The 19,207-nt window shown below is 42.5% G+C and overlaps 1 protein-coding gene across 1 annotated transcript in view; it reads left to right on the top strand.

The window, feature by feature from the left end:
* Positions 1–19,207, top strand: part of NID2 (nidogen 2) — a 370,310-nt gene that overhangs the window by 248,091 nt on the left and 103,012 nt on the right. Inside the window, exon 13 of the mRNA XM_069637470.1 lies at positions 5,299–5,436. Coding sequence (XP_069493571.1) covers positions 5,299–5,436 — 138 coding nt within the window. The remainder of the gene's footprint in view (positions 1–5,298; positions 5,437–19,207) is intronic.

Below are 19,207 nucleotides of genomic sequence, written 5' to 3'. Positions count from 1 at the left end.
CATTCAGCCATGAGAAAAACCTTACCTAGAGCATTCCCCGTGATTCTTGCTGCAAATGTCCTTCCAGTGTCCTGTTTTCTTGATGAAGGAATTCCACGACCGGGTGTTTGCCTTCAGATCCTGAAGTCCTCCTGCTGCAAATTCTTCTTCTTTGCTGAGGTACTGTGCTGGCGTGGGTATTTACTTACCTTAAGTCTATTGTGATTCTTGTGTAGTTTGGGGGTGTTTTCTGTGATTGTGAATCTTCTCCAGTGCACCCAGGCCCCTGCTGGAATCCTCCTAGGGTGTCTTCTGTGAAGCCCCTGGACCCTCAACCAACTCTCGTAAAGTACTTACTTGTTCTAACAGTCTTCCATAGGAGCTCTGACCTTTGCTACTTAAGAACCTATCCTGACCTGCCTGTTGGACACTAAACCCTAGTGACCCCCCCCTTCTGCCACTGAGAAGACTCGTGCTCCAAGAATAAGGCAAAAACTTCTAAGGATTGGGCCTTTCTCTAGAAAAGAGAATAAGTGTTTACAAGTTACTTACTTGCAAAAGAAGTTAGTTGTTAACTGTAAATTTGTGAGTGAACAGTTACAAAAGGTATTACTTACCTTAGAAATGTTCTGCCCTTCTGAAAAGTCTATGTAACATCTTTCTTTCCTTAGAAACTGGTTGGCCATTCTAACAGAAAGTAGATGTAAGGGTATATTGCTCGCCTGTGATTTGGTTGTGCCTCTTCCCAAAAGTAATGCTGTTGGTTGCACTTAACCATTCCTGTTAGGATAAATGTATGAGTGTCCCCAACTGGGTCTTGCTTCCCCTGACTTGCTGTCAGCCTGTCCAGAATAAGTCTGCATTAGGTTTCTACCTACCTAGAATAACTGAATCATGCATAAAGTGTAACACTGAGTTTTGCTTTCCCTGGTCTGTTGTAGAACAACACAGAAACAGTCTTAGGCTTATACCTGCCTTTAAGTTGCTGATAGCTCCTGTATAAAGTGTATAGGTTTTACTTACCTTGTGCATACCTGTCTGTTGGGGAGTATTCTCATTTCTGTGCTAATTCCGTTCAACCTTAGAGACCCCAGCTCTTTAGCTGGACCTTATGACTTTTTAATTTTAACCCTGGAGAGTTGGACCTTTTTCTCACTCTCTCGTGTTTTGACCTGATTTGGATCATGTGTTTCCACTGTTTTTGGAGTCTGACAAACTCCATAGGCATCTACTTTTTGTATGGTGACACCACCTTCAGTGTAGTGTCAGAGAAATCCCTTTATATTTCTCATAGGTTTCACCTTTTCTTGTGTGGACTTCAGTTCCCAAGAATAGTAAAGTGAACTTGACTTAACTTACCCTTTTCTCTTTGTAGGTCCAGCACACCCCATTTTATGGGGAGTGATGGGGGGGGGGGTTACCTAGTAGCCCCTTATCCTACATTCTCATGTAACATTTTTGTTGGTTCCCTCACTACTTTAAATGGCTGGTGCAAGTGGTTTAATTTTTCCTACCATTGTGCTTTTCTACCGCCGGTTGAATCCTCAGCTGCAGTATAGCACCCATGGGTGACCATTTTGTCAAAATGGCCCTGTTCTTTTTTTAAACATTTTCTGTTTGTGAGTTCTTTCTTTGGTATTACTCTGTGCGTTGAGCCAGGTTTGAGCCCAGTGTTCATTTTGCCTTATGTGGGCTTCTCTGGCTCCAGTGTGTCTGGAAAGGCAGGATTGAGGGAGGTTCCCGAAACTCTCATGTCCTTTGTCTCTAGGAATGCCTGAATGCAACCAGTCCTGATTGGCTGGCTGGCAGCCACCCTGCTGTGTAATTGACAGCCTAGGCTGTACATGAAGGAAGAAACTCTCTTAAAAGGTGAGGGTTTTGGGACTAGAGGCAGAGTCGACCACTGGGACAAACACTGCTGAAACCGTGAACAAAGCTTGCTGCATCCTCCTGGACCGGTGAAGCCCTGCTGCTGTGTTAAAACTCCTTTTTCAATTCGACAGAGAAGCTCCGGAAGGGAGGACTTCTTCCCTTGGGTTAGTGTGACCAACTAACCCCGAGACAAACTCTACTAGACCATCTTCCTCAACTGGCTGTACTACTTTGCTGCTGTAAGAACCAAATGCCAGGGGTTGAAAAACCTGTAGTCAAGTGCAAAGTCGTAAATCCATCCAGAAGCTCCAGGAGTCTCCTAAGGACCCTCCAGAAGCAGGATGAACAGAGCTCGAGTCCCCTCACCAGAGTGCAGGACCCAAGGAGTGAAGGAAGCCCAACCAGAATCCGAGATCTGCGATGTTGCTGTTTATCAAGTGCTGAAATCGCAAAGTTCTGCTCAACCGAAAAGAGCCTGTAGCTGCCGACGACCCCCAAATTGCTGCAATAGGATCCCTCCAGATGTCCTCCCTCTTGTCCCCACGACTGAGGCTCAGGCTCTGCACCACTGCCAGGACAGAATCCAGCTTGGCCACTCTTCTTCAAACCAGAGGTAATGTTTAGACTTGGGGTACTTACCTCAGTGTCTTTGAGCCGTGCTTTTCTTAGTTGGGACTTGCAGCGGCTTACCGTTAGAGTTTATTCCAGCTCTGCTTTTCACAGGCTTAACAGCTTGTGACCCTACAAGTGTTTTTTTCTACAAACTAACTTTGTGCAAGTCTTTTTATCTAAGGTGTGCCTCAGCTCCATAGACTGTGTTCCAATTGACTTTGGCTTTCCTGGCTCCCTGCAGACTCTTCTAGCCCATTGACTGATATTTTGTTGTCCCTCATAGGTGGTAACTTGTTTTAGACTGTTACTGCTGTGAAAGGCTTGTCTAGATTTCATTGGAAGATTTAGTTGTCCTCGTATATATTGAGAACCTGTTTAACCTGTTCCTTCTTTAAACCTTTCCTTTCTGCAACCTAAGAATCTAAAAAGTATAACTAGTGTGATATATAAATGTCATTACTGTCCTTTTGAATTTAGTCACCTCAGGATGTAGGAATTGTGTAAGAAGCATATCCAAAGAGTATCCACTAACTTGTTGTTTCTGAAAAGTATTTTTAAACTATATTTACATTGTTACATGTCTTGCTCCTTTTTTAAGAACGCTTATTTCAAAATTGATGTTCAATAAATAAATCCTTGTAACTGAAACCATGAGTTTAAGTGTTACTTGGTTACTTGTGTTTCATTGCTACAGCTCTACAGCACACATTTACCCCTCTAGAGATAAGCCTGGCTGCTCAGTCACGCTACCAACTTGTGTAGTACAGACCTATACCAAAAGGTGGGTTACCGAATACCAAGCAGACAAGTGTTGTGTAGTCTCACACAGTGTTACTACATCAGTTATTGTCTAACACTGTGTTATCCTAAAATAAGTTAGTTATTGCTTCCTTTAGTCTGTGAACTGAAAAGCAACTGTAATTGAATATTACACCCCAAGGTCCAACGGCCCTAGATTAACTGTTATCCTGAATCAGAGATATAGGGTTATACTTTTCCTAGATCAGAAAAGTATATTGTCTATTTGATATTACCATGTGATTTCTTGCTGAGTGCCATGGTACAACTGATGGGGTTTACTTCCTGGTATTACTGAACGTAATCTAAAAATAACTATTGGTTTTTACTTTCATAGAACTCATGTTAGGGGTTTCAAATAAGGTTATATGCTTTGGTCTGTGCACCTTCAAGCATAGTGTTGTGTTTTAATAATTGTGGTTCTATATAATATGATAGTACTTATTTCCCCCCAAGATTTATCTGGGCCTACTTGAAATCTTTTATTTTTACAATACATAGTGTTTCTGTGTTTCTTTGGACGATTTGTATTACAATTTTATTTGTACTGATTCTACAGCCCTCGCTCCCTCCTAAAATAAGCCTGACTGCTCTGTCTACGCTACCATGAACTCGGGTGGTACAGCCTTATACTAAGAATGGAGTCATGTACTGTATCAGTTGAATGGTTTTACTACATTGGGCTTTAGAAAAACTGTCCTAACGATGATCCTGTGCAGTTTCCTCCTGGGGTTGCGGCCAATGGCGATTCGGTTTGCATATAATGTTCTTTTGACTTTCCTGATTTCTGCCCTGTAGTCCTTTATTTGCCTGGCGTAGGTGGCTCTGTTCTGGGGGGGGGGGGCTAAGAAAGGGGTGGTGGGTTGGCGTGCCATTTGCGCTCCAACCATTGGTCACGGGTTTGAATGCATTGAATGGGTGGACGTATGAATGTGTTGGCTGAGGATTGGGCCTCTGATTTAGAAATGATGGGTGGGCTACTTTGGTGCAGGCAGCATGAACGCAGACAAGATCTCTTAAAGAGGCATGGCAATTTTGTTACTGGCATTATGGGCAAAGCCAATATGACCGTTTTTAGTGGGGTGGGAGAGCAGCTACATTGGTGCAGGCAGCATAAATCTGCTTTCTTAGAGTGGCATGGCATTTGTACTGACATTATGGACAAAGCCAACATGAAGAATGCTCTTACGTGGACATACTGAACTACATTGGTGCAGCCAGTGTGTGCATGTTTTCCAACAGTTGCATGACTTTTTACTGGCATCATGGGTACAGCCAACAGGAGTATATTCTTTTGTGAGAATACAAGGCATATATTGATGTAGCCACCATGGACATGTTTGGGCATAGTATGCATGAAAATGTTTTTACACTGGCAGAATACTGACATATATTGTGGGCAAAGGCAACATGAACGTGCATTGAAAAATGTTTCTATGCAGTGCTTAACTTGTACAAAAATAAGCGTTGGGCCCAAATATTTTGTAACACTACTCTGACACTGCAGGTGGGCCATTCCCCAACACTGCTGCCACCACCCATAGCTGCTCACCACAGTGTCATCAAATTTGGGGTTACACTACAGGTTGCACCTGTGCATTGTGGTTGATGGATGTACTGTCTACAAACACTTCATAATTAAAGTGAGTCTGAGACAATAAGTGCTGGGGCTAAACCCTGGAAAGCTCCCCCAGAAATTAAGCACGGCTCCTATGCATTATTGGTGACTTTGTATCTATTGGGCGTTTTCATGTTACCCTACAAAACAGATTGTAAACTGTGTGGATTTTAACCTAATTCTTCACAGAAAGCATGCTGTAAAAGGCAAGCATTTGAACCCATTATATAAATATGTTATTGAGGCTAAGAACATACCCCTTAAATTGATATAAACTCCCTTGATATGATTGGCTACTCACAATTTGGAAATGTTTACATCCCTCTAATATGAAAAATAAGTCACTAACCCCACTGATCACAAGACGCATATTTGTATTCCTTTTCTGCTTTGACTCCCACATGTGCTTCCTTTTACAGTAATCTCCCCATCAACTAATCCCTGTCAAGATGGCAGCCATGATTGCGATTCCTCAGCACAATGTATCTCCCATGGAGATGGCTCCTACAGATGCGCATGTCTTCCTGGCTACACCGGTGATGGGCAGAACTGCACTGGTAAGTGTAGTGATATATAGCATTGTACACTCTCATTTTTAAACTGAATATGTTCATTTTTGGAATCTCATTTTATTAGCTTTAAATGAGTGGCGTATCCCAATATTTTTAGTGCAATAACTTGTTTTTATATTATGCATTTAGGATATAATAGTAACATTTATTTTTAATAGTAAACATTCTTTGTCTCTAGCAGTTGGCAGGTGGGAATTAGGTTCTCAGAAGGTGGACCCAAGTGAAACGAGGACTGTTGAGGGTGGCCCAGGGCACCGATTGCCCCCAGTGGAGGCAGCAATGCTTTAGCAACCACCATAGCGCTACACACCTTTCAAGAGATTAGAAAGGGGGAACCCACCTGTGTCAGTATGTCCTGGTACCAGGGAAATATTGCTTCTGGAGCTTGTAAGATTAACATGCTATGCATAGTCCTCCACCTAGTGGTTGCCTCAGAGTATTACATCTTCTTTTTCGAATTAAAAAAGCTGGGTGTCGACAGACGCATTCCTGTAACCCCATTTCTATGCTATGTGTTAGGAAAGATTTCCCTTTTGGCAACTTTCCCTCCATAGTTTCTATTGACCCCCAATCTTTTTTTCTTGGATTTGGAAACTGTTTGGGCTTTGAGGGGATGTAAAGCCTTCAGCTTCACTTCCCGTATTGCTCATATGTTAAGGGGAAACTGATCAGTCCTTCAGACTATCAGTACCAGGAAACTAAGTTTTTTCCTTTTCTCTTTTACATGTTTTTAGCTTTTTCACCTTGTGCACAGTGTCTTATAATGCAGTGCAGTGTGGATATCTTTGTATCACCTACGTTTTTTACATTTGGGATTTATGGTTACTTTAATATGTGCCTAAAGACAAGCTGGTGGCGGCAGATACATATTTACATTTTTTACGTTCTTTCTAGTGTGCACATTTGCGTTTACCGAGTATGGCTACTAAACGGGGCTAGTGCTCTAAAATGGCTGTGCCACAAGACGTTTGCTTGTTCTTTGACCATATTGTAGTTTGGCAGTCTTCCCGGACCCCCCTTGTTATCTGCATATTTCAAGTAACTTTGGGTCTCACCCTAAGTTACTAGGGGAATCCAGACGTGGACCCCTTGCTCACTATTCTTCGAGAGGCACAGCTACACCCTACTGATGAGGTTCAACCAGACTGAAACAATTGTCTGGGTTGCTGTTGGTACTCTTGTTCAGAGGAGAATTGCCTTGCATTTTGGTGCTGGACTGCCCCAGGGCAGGACAAAGACTGATATGTTTGGGATATTTCTTCTCTGTGAAAGATAGTGAGCCAAAGACTCTGGGTAAGGCTCTTGTAACCAGGACGCATGTCTGGCAGAGAATCTACCAGGACCCCCCTTTGTTATCTGCAGTCTTCCTGCCTTGCCAGGTCACAAAATCCCATATAAGGTTATGCACTTGCCCAGGAAGGGAGGAAAGGGGGTGGGGGGGAGGTTGGGGGGGTGGCGCGCGCCCAGGACGTGTTTTCTGGTCCCACTCCACATCCATGGTGCCAGTGAGGTATGAGTGATACCAATAGTGGCTGCTTCAATGATGCAGGTCCTTACCATTGAGGTTTCCTGTTTTGAAGTAACATGGGTGCTTTTGAAAGGAAAGCTACTCTGCTTAAAACTTTTCTCACAGACACATGGATCGAAAACCGTCAGGCAGGAATTGCGTTGAAATGCGCTGTGTTCTACCCTTTAGTCACAGCTAGATCTGATATTTTTGCAGAGTGCTATTTTCGCCTAATTTCACTTGCATAACGCGGGAAACGCATTCTAGTGCATATTCTTACCTTTGAGCCCATGGAGCACATTGACGCGATAATAAGTCTTATCGCATTCTTTTAACCCTTCTGTGGAGAAACTACATCTCCCATCAATGCCAAGGTTTGAAGAGCTGAACACGAATATTGTCCCGCATTATCAAGGCATTGATAGCCTGGGAACCATGGGCCTTGTTGAAACCTACTATAAGCCTAACAGCGTACCCAACATCTCTTAATCATCAATAAATATGTTCAGTTCAAATCTGACTACCATGCTACTTTGCCCAATAGGCCTGGAAGTACACTCGGTCCCACGGTTAACTCCGCCGTATCCTTACAACTGGTGCCTATAGTGAGTCCCACAGATCTTTCCCCACCGGCATCGCAGATGGACATAGGCCAGCCGCCAGCCTCTGCAGTGCTAGCTGTTGGGGGAGTTTTCCTAAAGTCCTACTGATAGTAAGACTTTAAGCTATCCCAGTGGTTTGTAGATCTCCAACTCTTGGTATCAGTCTGTACTAACCCAGGATCTTGGTATAGTGGCAGAGCAGTCAGGCTTATCTTAAGGGGAAGATGTGAGCTGTAGGTAAGTCCACTGAACCTTAGCTAGACATGCACAACAAGGAAACGCATACAATTTATATAAAACTATATATTTATTATATGTATGCCAGAATCACTTAAAATACTTTAGACGTTTAGACTCGAACCCTTTGGAATACTTGAATACACTTCAAAGGACCCTTTCACTTTTGTGTGTGTTTGCGTTTACATTTGTAGCAACGTTAGAAAGGAAAAAAAGACAATGTTATTGTATTACCGGTAATTACACGGCCCTGCAGTCTTTTACAGTTCATGCAGTAATATATTTAGTCACTTAAAGGGAGAAAAATGGTTAGTTAGTGTAACATTAGTCTGCATCAAGGTTATAGAGAGGGTTTCTTCGCCCAGTCTGTCTTTAGTTCCAAAACGCAATTCTAACTAAAGGCAGTTCGGAGAGGGCTCAAGTCTTGACCAGCATCAGAATACTAAGAGTTCCTGAGGATTTTTTCCAGTCTCTAGTGTTATCGAAGAAGTAAGTTAACATCTAAACTGGGAGACCTGTTCAAGGACTCGATGAAGGGACACGAGCAGTGTTGGGCAAGATTGTATATAGCAACCCTGTGGGAGACTACACCAACCTTGTCCTCTTGGCAGTATGTAACTCAACCTTTGGTATAGGCCTGTACTACACAAGTTGGTAGAGTGACTGAGCAGCCAGGCTTATCTCAAGAGGGATCAATGTGAGCTGTAGGATTGTATCCTAGAGATTCACAGTGCCATGTATTCAAATAATAGTTGTACTCAAGGTTTCTTGATTCAAAATTATTATTAATTTAACAGTCTGTTTTTAAAATAAACCTTCTTTAGAAGAGAGCAAAATGCAACACTTAAGTACACTTCAAAAATACACTCCTTCAGTTGAGTTACGTAGATACCCTTTTGGAGTGGCACACAGATACTTCCTACACCCTGAGATGACTTCAATATTTAGGACACTGGACATTAATATATCACTTTTCACACTTAAACTGTAATACTAAGGTTATGGCAAAAAGGAAAAGGTTAGGGGAGGAAACAATGGTGTTAGGCAAGATTGTGTGCAGTACCCTTTGGGAGACTAGAGCAACTTTGTCCTCCTGGCAATAGGGAATCCAACCTTTGGTATAAGTCTGTACTACACTGGTTGGTAGTGTGGCTGAACAGCCAGTCTTATCTCAAGAGGGGTCAATGTGAGCTGTAAGGAGTTTCACAGTGACAGTTATTCAAATAAACACTTATGCTGAAGGTTTCTTGATTAAACAAATCATGTATTTAACAGTAAGTTATATAAGCCTTCTTCAAAAGGGAGCAACACATTTAACACTTATAGTACACTTCAAAACGCACTCTGTTTCTCTAAATCAGATGATACCCATTGGGGATGGCACACACACTTCCTACACCCTCAGGTTACTTAAATAGCTAGGACACTGTGGACATTGATTTATCACTGGTACATTTAGAGCAATACAGAGCTTGGGTGTAAAGGATTAGATATGAGAATAAAATAAAGGTTACAAATAATTCATAAACTGGTAAATACTTTTTAAACCGTCCAATGCAAAGTAAATTAACCCTTTCTTGGAGGAAAGGCAAAAGCACAAAGTCAGAGGTAAGAAGAGTCTCTCAGGGAACCAGGACAGTCAATGTTAGTTGAACAAAGTCCAGGAGAGCTGAAGGTCGTCTTGCAGGTAAGTAAAAGTCTTGCACAATGTATTTAGAAACGTTTGTATAAATAAGATTCACTTGAAGGGCCACAAGTTGGGAGGCTTGTGAGGGGCAAAGCTGGAAGCAACTCTTCAATGGCAACAAAGAACAGTCTCAACTGAGAACAAGCAAGGCTACACACCAAGAGGTAAGTCCTCTTAGGTTTACAGTACCTTTGGTTAGAAGAAGTGGTTCCAGCTGGTTTCTGTTCCTGTGTAGCTCTGCAGATCCTTTTGTTCCAGGGCCTCCGCCGTGGGGACAAAAGGGAGGACATCTGGGGTATCCTGCACTACAATGGGAATGTCGGCGGCAGTAAAGGTCAAACTTCAATTCAGCGGCTGTTCGCAGTTTCAGCTCCTTGTGTCTATAGCAAATAGCACCACTGCGGGGTCTCGGATACCACTCTAGACTTTTCTCGCATCTGGGGTCCAGCACTCTGTTGAGGTGGCTCAGGCTTGGTCAGTCCTGCTTTAGGGAAGTCAGGCGGATCTTCCTGGAGTTCGGGTCCAACTTAAAAATGATGCACTCGATCTGGTGTTCCTCTCCCTGGCACTTCGGTTCCTGCAGCAGCAATGTAAGTACAGCCAGCTCCGAGAGGATGTACAGACAAGTTCACTTTGGGGTTGATTGGTCCCACCAACCCAAGGGGAGAAGTCGTCCTTGCAGGCGTGTCCAGTCGAGGCAAATTCGGAGCTTCATCACAGCATCAGGTCTTTACTGGCAAACCAACAGTCCAGCAGGCATCCCTTCCAAGTTCTTCTTCGGATTCTTTCGTCCAGTGGTCGACTCTGCCTTCCAAGCCAAAAAGCCTTGCCTTTTATGCAGGTTTCTCCCATTCATTCCAGCCTAGCTGCTGTCCCACAAGGACAGCCCACCAGCCAATCACCCTTGGGTGCATTCCTGTAACCAAGGAGACTAAGCACAGGGAGTTTTGGGCACCTCCCTCACTTCCTGCCCCTGCTATACATGCTGGAGCTGGAGGCAGGCTTCACTCCTGAAACCCACCAAAGACAAAAGGAACAAACGGACCAAACCTGGTTTGGCACGCAGAGTAAATCTCAAGGACCTTTCCGACGAGAAATGGCAAAAAAACAAGACCAGGGCCATTTTGACAAAATGGACACCTTTTGGTGCCTTACTGCAGCTGCGAACGCAGTCCGCGGTAAAGACCCACAATGGTAGTAAAAAGTAAACCACTGCCACCAGCCCTTAATTGTAGAAAGGGTAACATAAAAAATCTACACGAGAAACTTGACAAAGGCGATACGAAGTAAACCCTCTAGCACCCTACGTTAAGATAGTGTGTGCTGGGTCTAGAAAGTTACAAAATGTAAGTAAGTCAATTTCACTTCACTGCTCTTGGAAACAGTAGTTTCACCAAGAGAAGGCATTTAAACCTTTGGGAAATCTAAGACTTCCATGTGTCACTGCACTGAAGGTGCTTTGTATTGCAATGCAAAGATGATGCCTATGGAGTTTGTCAGACACCAAAGAAAGAGTCCAAATCACAGAAAAATACATGAGAGAGTGGGGAAAAGGGTGCTCTCTCTCTCCAGGTTAGAAATTAATAGTCCTAAAGACCAGCAAAAGAGCTGGGGGTCTCTAAGGTAGAAGGGGAATTGGCACATTTCTGAAAATTCTCCTTACCAGGCGGCATCATGTAGAATATATGGGAACTGGTGAGGGAAGAGGATCTTTATCCCAACCAGAATTTGTGAAAATGAAGGTCTGATAATGGTGTTTGATACTGCCACCTAAATCCATTTGTGTACAGATTTGCTCACAGCAGTGCTTCAACTAAAATAAGCACAAGTCGGTACATTCATAATTCTGAACATATTTATTTCAGGAAACTAATTTGTGAAATTACTGTAGAAAATGACAGAATGCTAGCATAAACATTGATTTTCGTGCATCCTGCAGTGTGGTTAAACCTGTGCTCTGCACGTTACGCTTTTCACTGCGCACCGGAACATTTTGACTTGGAGGATGAAAGTCAAACTGTGATCTGGAAACGGACACTCGTAACTTTTTGGATTTACGCTGACTGGTTACTCAACGTTTCCCTGATGAAACCTCATGTTGGGGCTTAATGAGGGATGCAAATGAAATCTATGTGCCCCTCAGACAGCCTTTGCCTCTTCAGAGTGCCCCAGTGTTAGGGAGATTTGAGTTGTATGCATGCTTAATTCCCTCTCCTAGTGAGGCCCCCAGCACTTTCTGCTAGACCTCTGGACCTTTTTCTTCTTCTGAATGAGGGGATCGTTTTGCCCCTCATTCGTTCTTATTGGACTCTAACCATCGGGACCCTGTTCTTGAAGTTTTCCTGTATCGTATGGAGTCTTTCTTTCCTCCATATCTCTTAAAGGCATCTGTGTTACAATTTTGCAGGACACTTCATCCTATGTGCAATGTTGCAGGGGACGCTTTGGGTTCTCCTTTTATATTCTTTGATTTTCCTTAACAACTACTGTTCTTAAGCAAAGAGGGATACTTCGTATCCTTCCTAAATGTTTACTATTGAGAGATCTGAGGGGATACCTAGTATCCTGCTCCTATAACTTTTTTTGGTTACGGTAACAACCCTATAGTTACGGCTGGGGCAGTGGACGTGTTCTACTGACATTTGTGCAATTTTCTACCGCAGGCTGTATTCACAGCTGTGGTTATGCGCAAGAGACTTCTTTCTTTTTTCACCATTTCTTGTGTGGTTGTTCTTTGTTAGCCCTTCTACTACCATCCTGGAGGAGGGGGGGGTGTCTAAATATGAATGTTGTCTTTGGCAGGAACCCTTTGTGTAGCCTGCTATGGCTCCAGTGTTTGAGGATAGGAAGCAGGGGAGGAGCCCGAAACTCCCTTGTACTTTGTCTGTGAATGTGCCTGAATGGAACTAGTTCCCATTGAGTGGCTGCCTGTCCTGATTGGACAGCCCCACACCCCTTTCTGTAGGGAGAGTTTACAGGGGAACTCTTGATAAAGGGTGAGGTTCCTGATGCAGAATACAAGTCAACCACTGGAGCAGAAGATCCGAAGCAGGAGATGACCAGACAGGCTGGCGGACCCTTCTAGTAGCCGCAAAGAGATCACCGTTATCCTGACCCCATTTTCTAATCGAAAGAGGAACTCCGAAGAGGACAACTCCTTCCCTTTGGCTGGTGGGACTGTAAGGGAAATTTTCTTAAATCCACTTTGTAGTTAGACTTCATAAAACGATCCCAATAGTTTGTAGATCCCCCAACTTTCACAGTGTGGCACTTCGTTTGTGCTGAACAAAAAAAGCAATACTTTCCAACTAGACAGTCTTTAATACAGTCTATAACAATTCTCATGCTTCACCCCTGTATTCAAATCTATATATTAATGCAAACACTACTTCAAAACACACTCACTATAAAATAAATCTATATATATACTCTTCAATGGCTAATTTCCCTTACCTAGTGAGTCCCTCAGCAGCTTTGCTGGATTTCTGGAGTTATTTATTTTCACTTGGTAAGAGTGTGAGCTTTTCCCCCACTCTTACCCATGTTTTGCCATGTGTATTTCATCTGTTTTTGTGATTGTGGGCTCTGGAGTACATCACTTCAGTACCCCCTTCTTTTGTGTCTTGCACAGCACCTTCAGTGCAGTGACACAGGGTTGTCTTTCAGACTTCCCACCGACTCCATTTTCTGAGGCTGACTACTGTCCCCCCAGAAAAAGGGTAAAGTTGCCATTAACTTTACTTAGTCCTTTAACCACAGATCCACTACACCCCATTTACATGGAGTATTGGAAAGGGTTACTTCTTAGCCCTTTTTATCTGTACCTCCTAGAGCATTGTTTCGCTCTTTTAACATTTAGACTTGGCTGGTGGTAGTGGTATCTACCCTAACTTTTCTACCGCGATTATACTATATAAAAGTGGTATTGTTGTAGGCTATTATATTAGCCTCAAACTTAAACCCGCTTGACCAAATACTTTTCTTTTGGCTACGGTCGGGTTTATTTGCCATTTCTTTTTGTTAAAGTCCTTCTTGTGTTTTACTTTGCGCGGCAAACCAGGTTTGCCTCCTTTGTTCACTGTCTTTTGGCGGGCTTCTGCCAAGAAGCCCTCCTCTAGGCACCTGGGTATCTCAGGTGCTAAGTGTGTTTTGCCCCGGTAACATTTCTTGCCGCGGATACGCGTTTATTTAGTAAGACTGAACTGTCATTACTGTCAAAGTGATTGCATATGTATTCCCGGTAACGTCCTTTGTTTCACAACACGGTCCGTTAAAACATAGGGTACTTACCTTGAGTTATACCGTACAAAGTGAATTGGTTAGTTGTAGTGTATTTTACGTGTGGTTTTGAATTAATAGAAGTGTTGTGTTTATAACAAACGGTTTAAAAATAAATGTACTTATATTTTTTACCTGAAACCTTGAGTTAGTGTTTGCTTGAGTCACAGTAATTGTGGTCCCTTTGTGTAATCTCTGCTACTGCTCATAAACTCTTGAGATAAGCCCGGCTGCTCCGCTACTGCTACCACTGTAACATAGTACAGGCTTGTACCAAAGGTTAAAAACCTATGCCATTCTGTTCAAAAAGTTTGTAAAAAAGGACGTTATGATTGCAAGTAAAATCTAAAAACCCCTGAAATTCGGCCGTTATGGTAGGCTAATCACCCATTTTCCCCGAACATAAAAGATGCCACCACACATGTCATTGACGCCATCACTGACGCCATCACATCTTTAGCCCCTTTCTTTTATGTCAGCTAAGCAACCATAACTCGCGCCACCACCGTGCACTGCTAAGACTAACACCCAGGACATCAAAGATGACATGATAAATGTCATTGTTGACATCACTGAGGACATGACATGTGAAAATAATGCCAATTAAAAATGCCTACCTGCAAGGGGTTGTGAGTATTATGTTGGTAGTGAGATGTGAGAGGTGTTTATGTAATGGTAAACATGCAGTAACTAGCTAACAATGCAAGACTGCATATACACTTGTGGTAGTAGAAACAATACATATGAAGACCCACAATGCATACAAATTAGAGGCACACACAGGGAAATTAAATGAAGGAACAAAAACAGCATCATCAGAAAATGTTAATGGCATTAAAGTTTATCTTCCTGTATGCCAATTAAGTCTGTGTTGGATGCCTCCTATTGCCCCATGCATGTGTACCATGATCTGAGAGCAAACCCTAGGGCATGTACTTTAAGAACATATGAGAAGGGTTAACGATTTCATGTACAGCATCTTTTCATTTTTTATATTGTGATTGTTAGTGAAGAAAACCACCTGGCCTAGATTTTTCAATGACACAATATAAGTAAGCCAGACATTTGATGTCATCAGTGATGTCATCAATAACATTTGTCATGTCATCTTTGATATCCTGGGTGTTAGTCTTAGCAGTGCACGGTGGTGGCGCGAGTTAGGGTTGCTTAGCTGACATAAAAGAAAGGGGCTAAAGATGTGATGGCGTCAGTGATGGCATCAATGACCTGTGTGGTGGCATCTTTTATGTTCGCGGTGGTAGTGGTAGCAGTGGAGAGTGCTTATGGGGAAATTGTTCTTTAGCCTACCATAACTCCCGAATTTCAGGGGTTTTTAGATTTTACTTGTAATCATAATGTCCTTTTTACAAAGTTTTTGTACAGAATGGCATAGGTTTTTAATAGGGCAACTTAACCATAACGTCCCTTAACAAGGTGTTTTTTTTTTAGTGCATTTTGGACGTTTTTAGTAGGGCAACGTAACCATAATGTCCCTTTTGAGAAACGTTTTTGAAAGATTTGCATAGGTTGGCAGTACTGTAAGTGATTCATAACATAAGTTGGCCAACATTTTTATTGAGTATTTAGAAGGATTCCAATAGTAACACATAAGCATACTGTAAAGCAACATTTGACTTCGCTGCCCATCTTTCTACGAATTGCACAGTAGCATATGCTGTTGCACAGCATGGCCACATGGTGCAGAACTCATACACACTTCACAATAACATGGGTGAGTCGTTGATAGTCCGGAAGGACATTGTATATTGTTGTACGAACTTGTAACTGAAACAATTCCCTTTCGCAACTCAACAGTGCAAGTTTGCACCACCATAGAAGCAAGAGTGCATACCGAGGTCTTTGGATCAGTAAACCCCATTGCACCCTAAAAAATGGGGGCTGAATGCCATTACCAATACAGATTTTACGGCACTAACACATTACACCAAAAAAAAGGATATTTTATCTTCAACCAGAACGCCTCCGGCGTTCCCGTTTGAAGAAAACAAATCCTTTTCCAAGATGGCCACCATGGAAAGGGAAGGCGGCCGTTGCATAGTCTTTTTCCGCTTTCCATTACAGCTTCCAGAAAGTAAAATAGGAGACGGTGTGACCGTAATGGGCAAAGATTTGTATTTGTTCTAAAATGTGTGGTTATCAGCAACACCTTTAACAGAAAGCCAGTGCCTGGTGGACATGGCGACTGCAGTGCAATGTTTTGTCCCAACCAGTAAATGGCAGTATTTACCTCCCCGACATTGTGGTCAGTAAGCATACCTACAGAGTACCCTTCAGAGACAAAAGGCGTACCGTTGATTTCTTAAGTACATGACGACACTTGTGAAGTATGAAAACACTACCACATGTAAAACACAAAGGTGTTTGTTCGTGTGCAATGACCTTTCCATAAATGTGTGGAAAATACAGGGAATGTTTGGGAAAAATGTGCGTACAGAATGCAAAGAAGTAGTCTTCTAATGTGTGGACAAAATCGCAACAAACCCTGTGAAGTGAAGTGCACTAATGGCAGAAATATTGCAAGCAACACCCTTACCACTGACCTGTGCACACATTTTTGTGTAAGTGCCACAAGATGAAATGGGTGAAAAAAATGTGAGTGAGAAGGTATAAGGAAGCGTTGCTTTTGAAACATTTCTGTACAGCAAATACTCTCACTGCACCTGATCTCATTTTTCCACTTTTAGAAAGATACCAAATATGACAACATAGCGTCTTCATGCAGAACTGCTCTTGGTAATTGGGGCATCTGGGTAACAGAAAGTACCCTAAAAGCACGAAAGAATAATAGATGGCCCTGAGCCTTACGTTGCCAAAGCAAGTGGTATGCAATAGCGTTCTGGATAACGTACCTTGGCAGCGTAAACATATGATTCCATAAAGACTTACGTACCGTGATACGGCACCTATTAAAGAACACACTACAACCTGCAACATAGCATGGCAGATTGTGCAGGGAAATATGAAATGGGTAAAAAAACACACTAACATGTAAAGTAGTAAGGTACTTTTATTTCTCAATGCACAGAGCTAAATCATCACCCTTTTCTCAGTTGCAAAGAAATTGTAAGTTTGTGTCTCTGCTGCACAATGAAAATTTTAATTTTGACAGTCTTGTTGATGTTTTCCAACGCAGTGACCAAGCGTTGGCACCATAGTTTTTATCACACACACACTATGCAGTGGCGACACAGTAGTCAGTTTCCTCTCACATTCATTGGTAAGACGGCGTCAATCGATGTGATGTAGTCCATCAGACAGATTATAATATTAGTGGCAATGGTGACGTTGTTGTTTAACCACACTGAAATTATGCGTTGTTGACACAATAGGCGTATTCCTGTCAGTGATTTACAAGGCGACGTGAATGGCTGCGAACTATGACACCAGAAAGGATGGGATGTTGCTTCTTACTGCTACAACTGCGTACAGAAATAGAGGTCCAATGCGGTCATCATTCAATGATGACGCACATACAACCAGTGACGAATAGCTGCACTTGACGATTAAAAAAATGTCACTCGGACGCTGCATTCCATGACATTCGCAATACGGAAGGAAGTAGCTGAACGGAAAATGACAAAAAAGATCAATACGAAGCCTTTGCGGAAAAGTGAGGTGTAACACAACATTTCTATAAACAATTAATGTTACTTGGGGAAATGTACTAACTCCCTACAAACAGCGACAATGTGCAATCTGCATAATAGGTAAAAGAAATCAATGCCACATAAATTTCGTAGGTAATAGTGGAAATTTAGTGACATCGTACAGACGGCTGTAATGTGCAATCTGAAATTTCAACGGCACACAAACTTCCAAATGCATTACTAGTAATAATATATATTTTTTCAGACTAAGTAAATAATGGCAGTTTGGTGTACAGGCCTGAAAAATAAGCTTATATGATATGCACTGCCTCCATTTCGGCCTCCGCAGTCACACAGTAGTTGTTTGCAAGAAGACGTCCTCGGGAACTGATATTTCATGTGCTTCACCAACCTTTTTGAAGCATAACTTATCAAAGGGAATGTTTCACAAACTGTGACTCCCTACATTCTTTCTGTCTCCATTCCCTGTACGTCAAGGTCGAAAAACAATTGACCCTTATGAGGTTTGGTACATGTGCAACCACACTGAGCGCCTGCTGAAAAAGTGAAATAAAATGAACTGACCTTCACTCCGAACGCAAATATATTCTCATTTTGCAACAACATATCAGCAGTCAATCATGAGAACCGTTACTCCTGACCATGTGCAGATGCGCTGTGGTTACGAAACCGTGCAGGTGGCTGCCTCAGATTGCAAAATATAGGACGCCAGTCTAACCGCAGTACTTTTGGTGGTGGCCTCTTACATAGACGCAGTAAGGACTTGTCGTACATTGGCTTCCAAGTTTCACTGCACGGTACGATAGTGGTAACATGAATAAAGCACTGTTTAACTTTCTACTGCCACATATAAGCAATGCTTACATTTCGACACAGTGTTCCATAAGGGTTTGTTTGCGAGGATTTCGGCGTACAACACAAACGAAATGACCATGGCAGCCGTATCAAAAGAATGCTACGCACTTGACGCTGCGGCAGAACCAATCGGTGAAAGCGCAACATTTTGCCGTACAGCATGCCATAGATTAGCCAATAGAAATATGCTCCACTGAGCGAACAGGGAAGTGGGACCGTGGAGCGGACATAGATATCACTGATTCTTAGTGTGCTACTTTTTGATTGTTTTAAAGGAAACTACAAAATTTCCAAAAGCACGCCTTGGGGAACAAGCCCCTGCCCCTGCCGCAAAAAATGATGACAATCCGTCCAGTGGTTTGGCCTGTAGCCATTCGCAAAGTTTGCCCCATTCAGTCTATGAGAAAAAAAAGACATTTTGGTACCCTCCCTATAACTTTGGAAAAAATTCAGAGTGGCCCATATACTTTTTTTGCAAACTTTGGTAAGGATTTGTCCAGGGGGAGCCGAGTTATAAGCTGCCCAAAAAGTGCTCTTCCTATGGAAACAGCAACTTAACCCTACTATATATATATAAATATATATATATATATTTTTTTTTTCCTGTGGCTTGTGGAATCTTAGATCACATGCTGTGCATAGGAAGCTGCAGAGTATTACAGTTGTGGTTTTCGAAAAAAGGGACGTCGACAGGACGTGCCATTAATACTATCCCTAGTGTCCTACGTCCACTGTACCCATGGTCCTTCACGCGTCAAGGTCCCTCAGATTGTTTTCTTCCACCATTGTAAACAGACGCTATTTCTCTGAGTTCTCCTTTCGGCATACCACCATTGATTTATACAAATTGGAGAGTTTCTCTTCCTAAGCTTTATATTCTACATCACCGACTATTGAGAACATCCAACATTGGTGAAGGAACGACCGTCGAAGACTGCCATCGATGGATCTGTCCAGCTTT

This window comes from Ambystoma mexicanum, chromosome 14, assembly GCF_040938575.1.
Source record: "Ambystoma mexicanum isolate Mex_15411 chromosome 14, UKY_AmexF1_1, whole genome shotgun sequence".
In the NCBI taxonomy this organism is placed as follows: Eukaryota; Metazoa; Chordata; class Amphibia; order Caudata; family Ambystomatidae; genus Ambystoma; species Ambystoma mexicanum.
The sequence above is the reverse complement of the archived record's forward strand: the minus strand, read 5'-3'. Positions and strand labels throughout refer to the sequence as shown.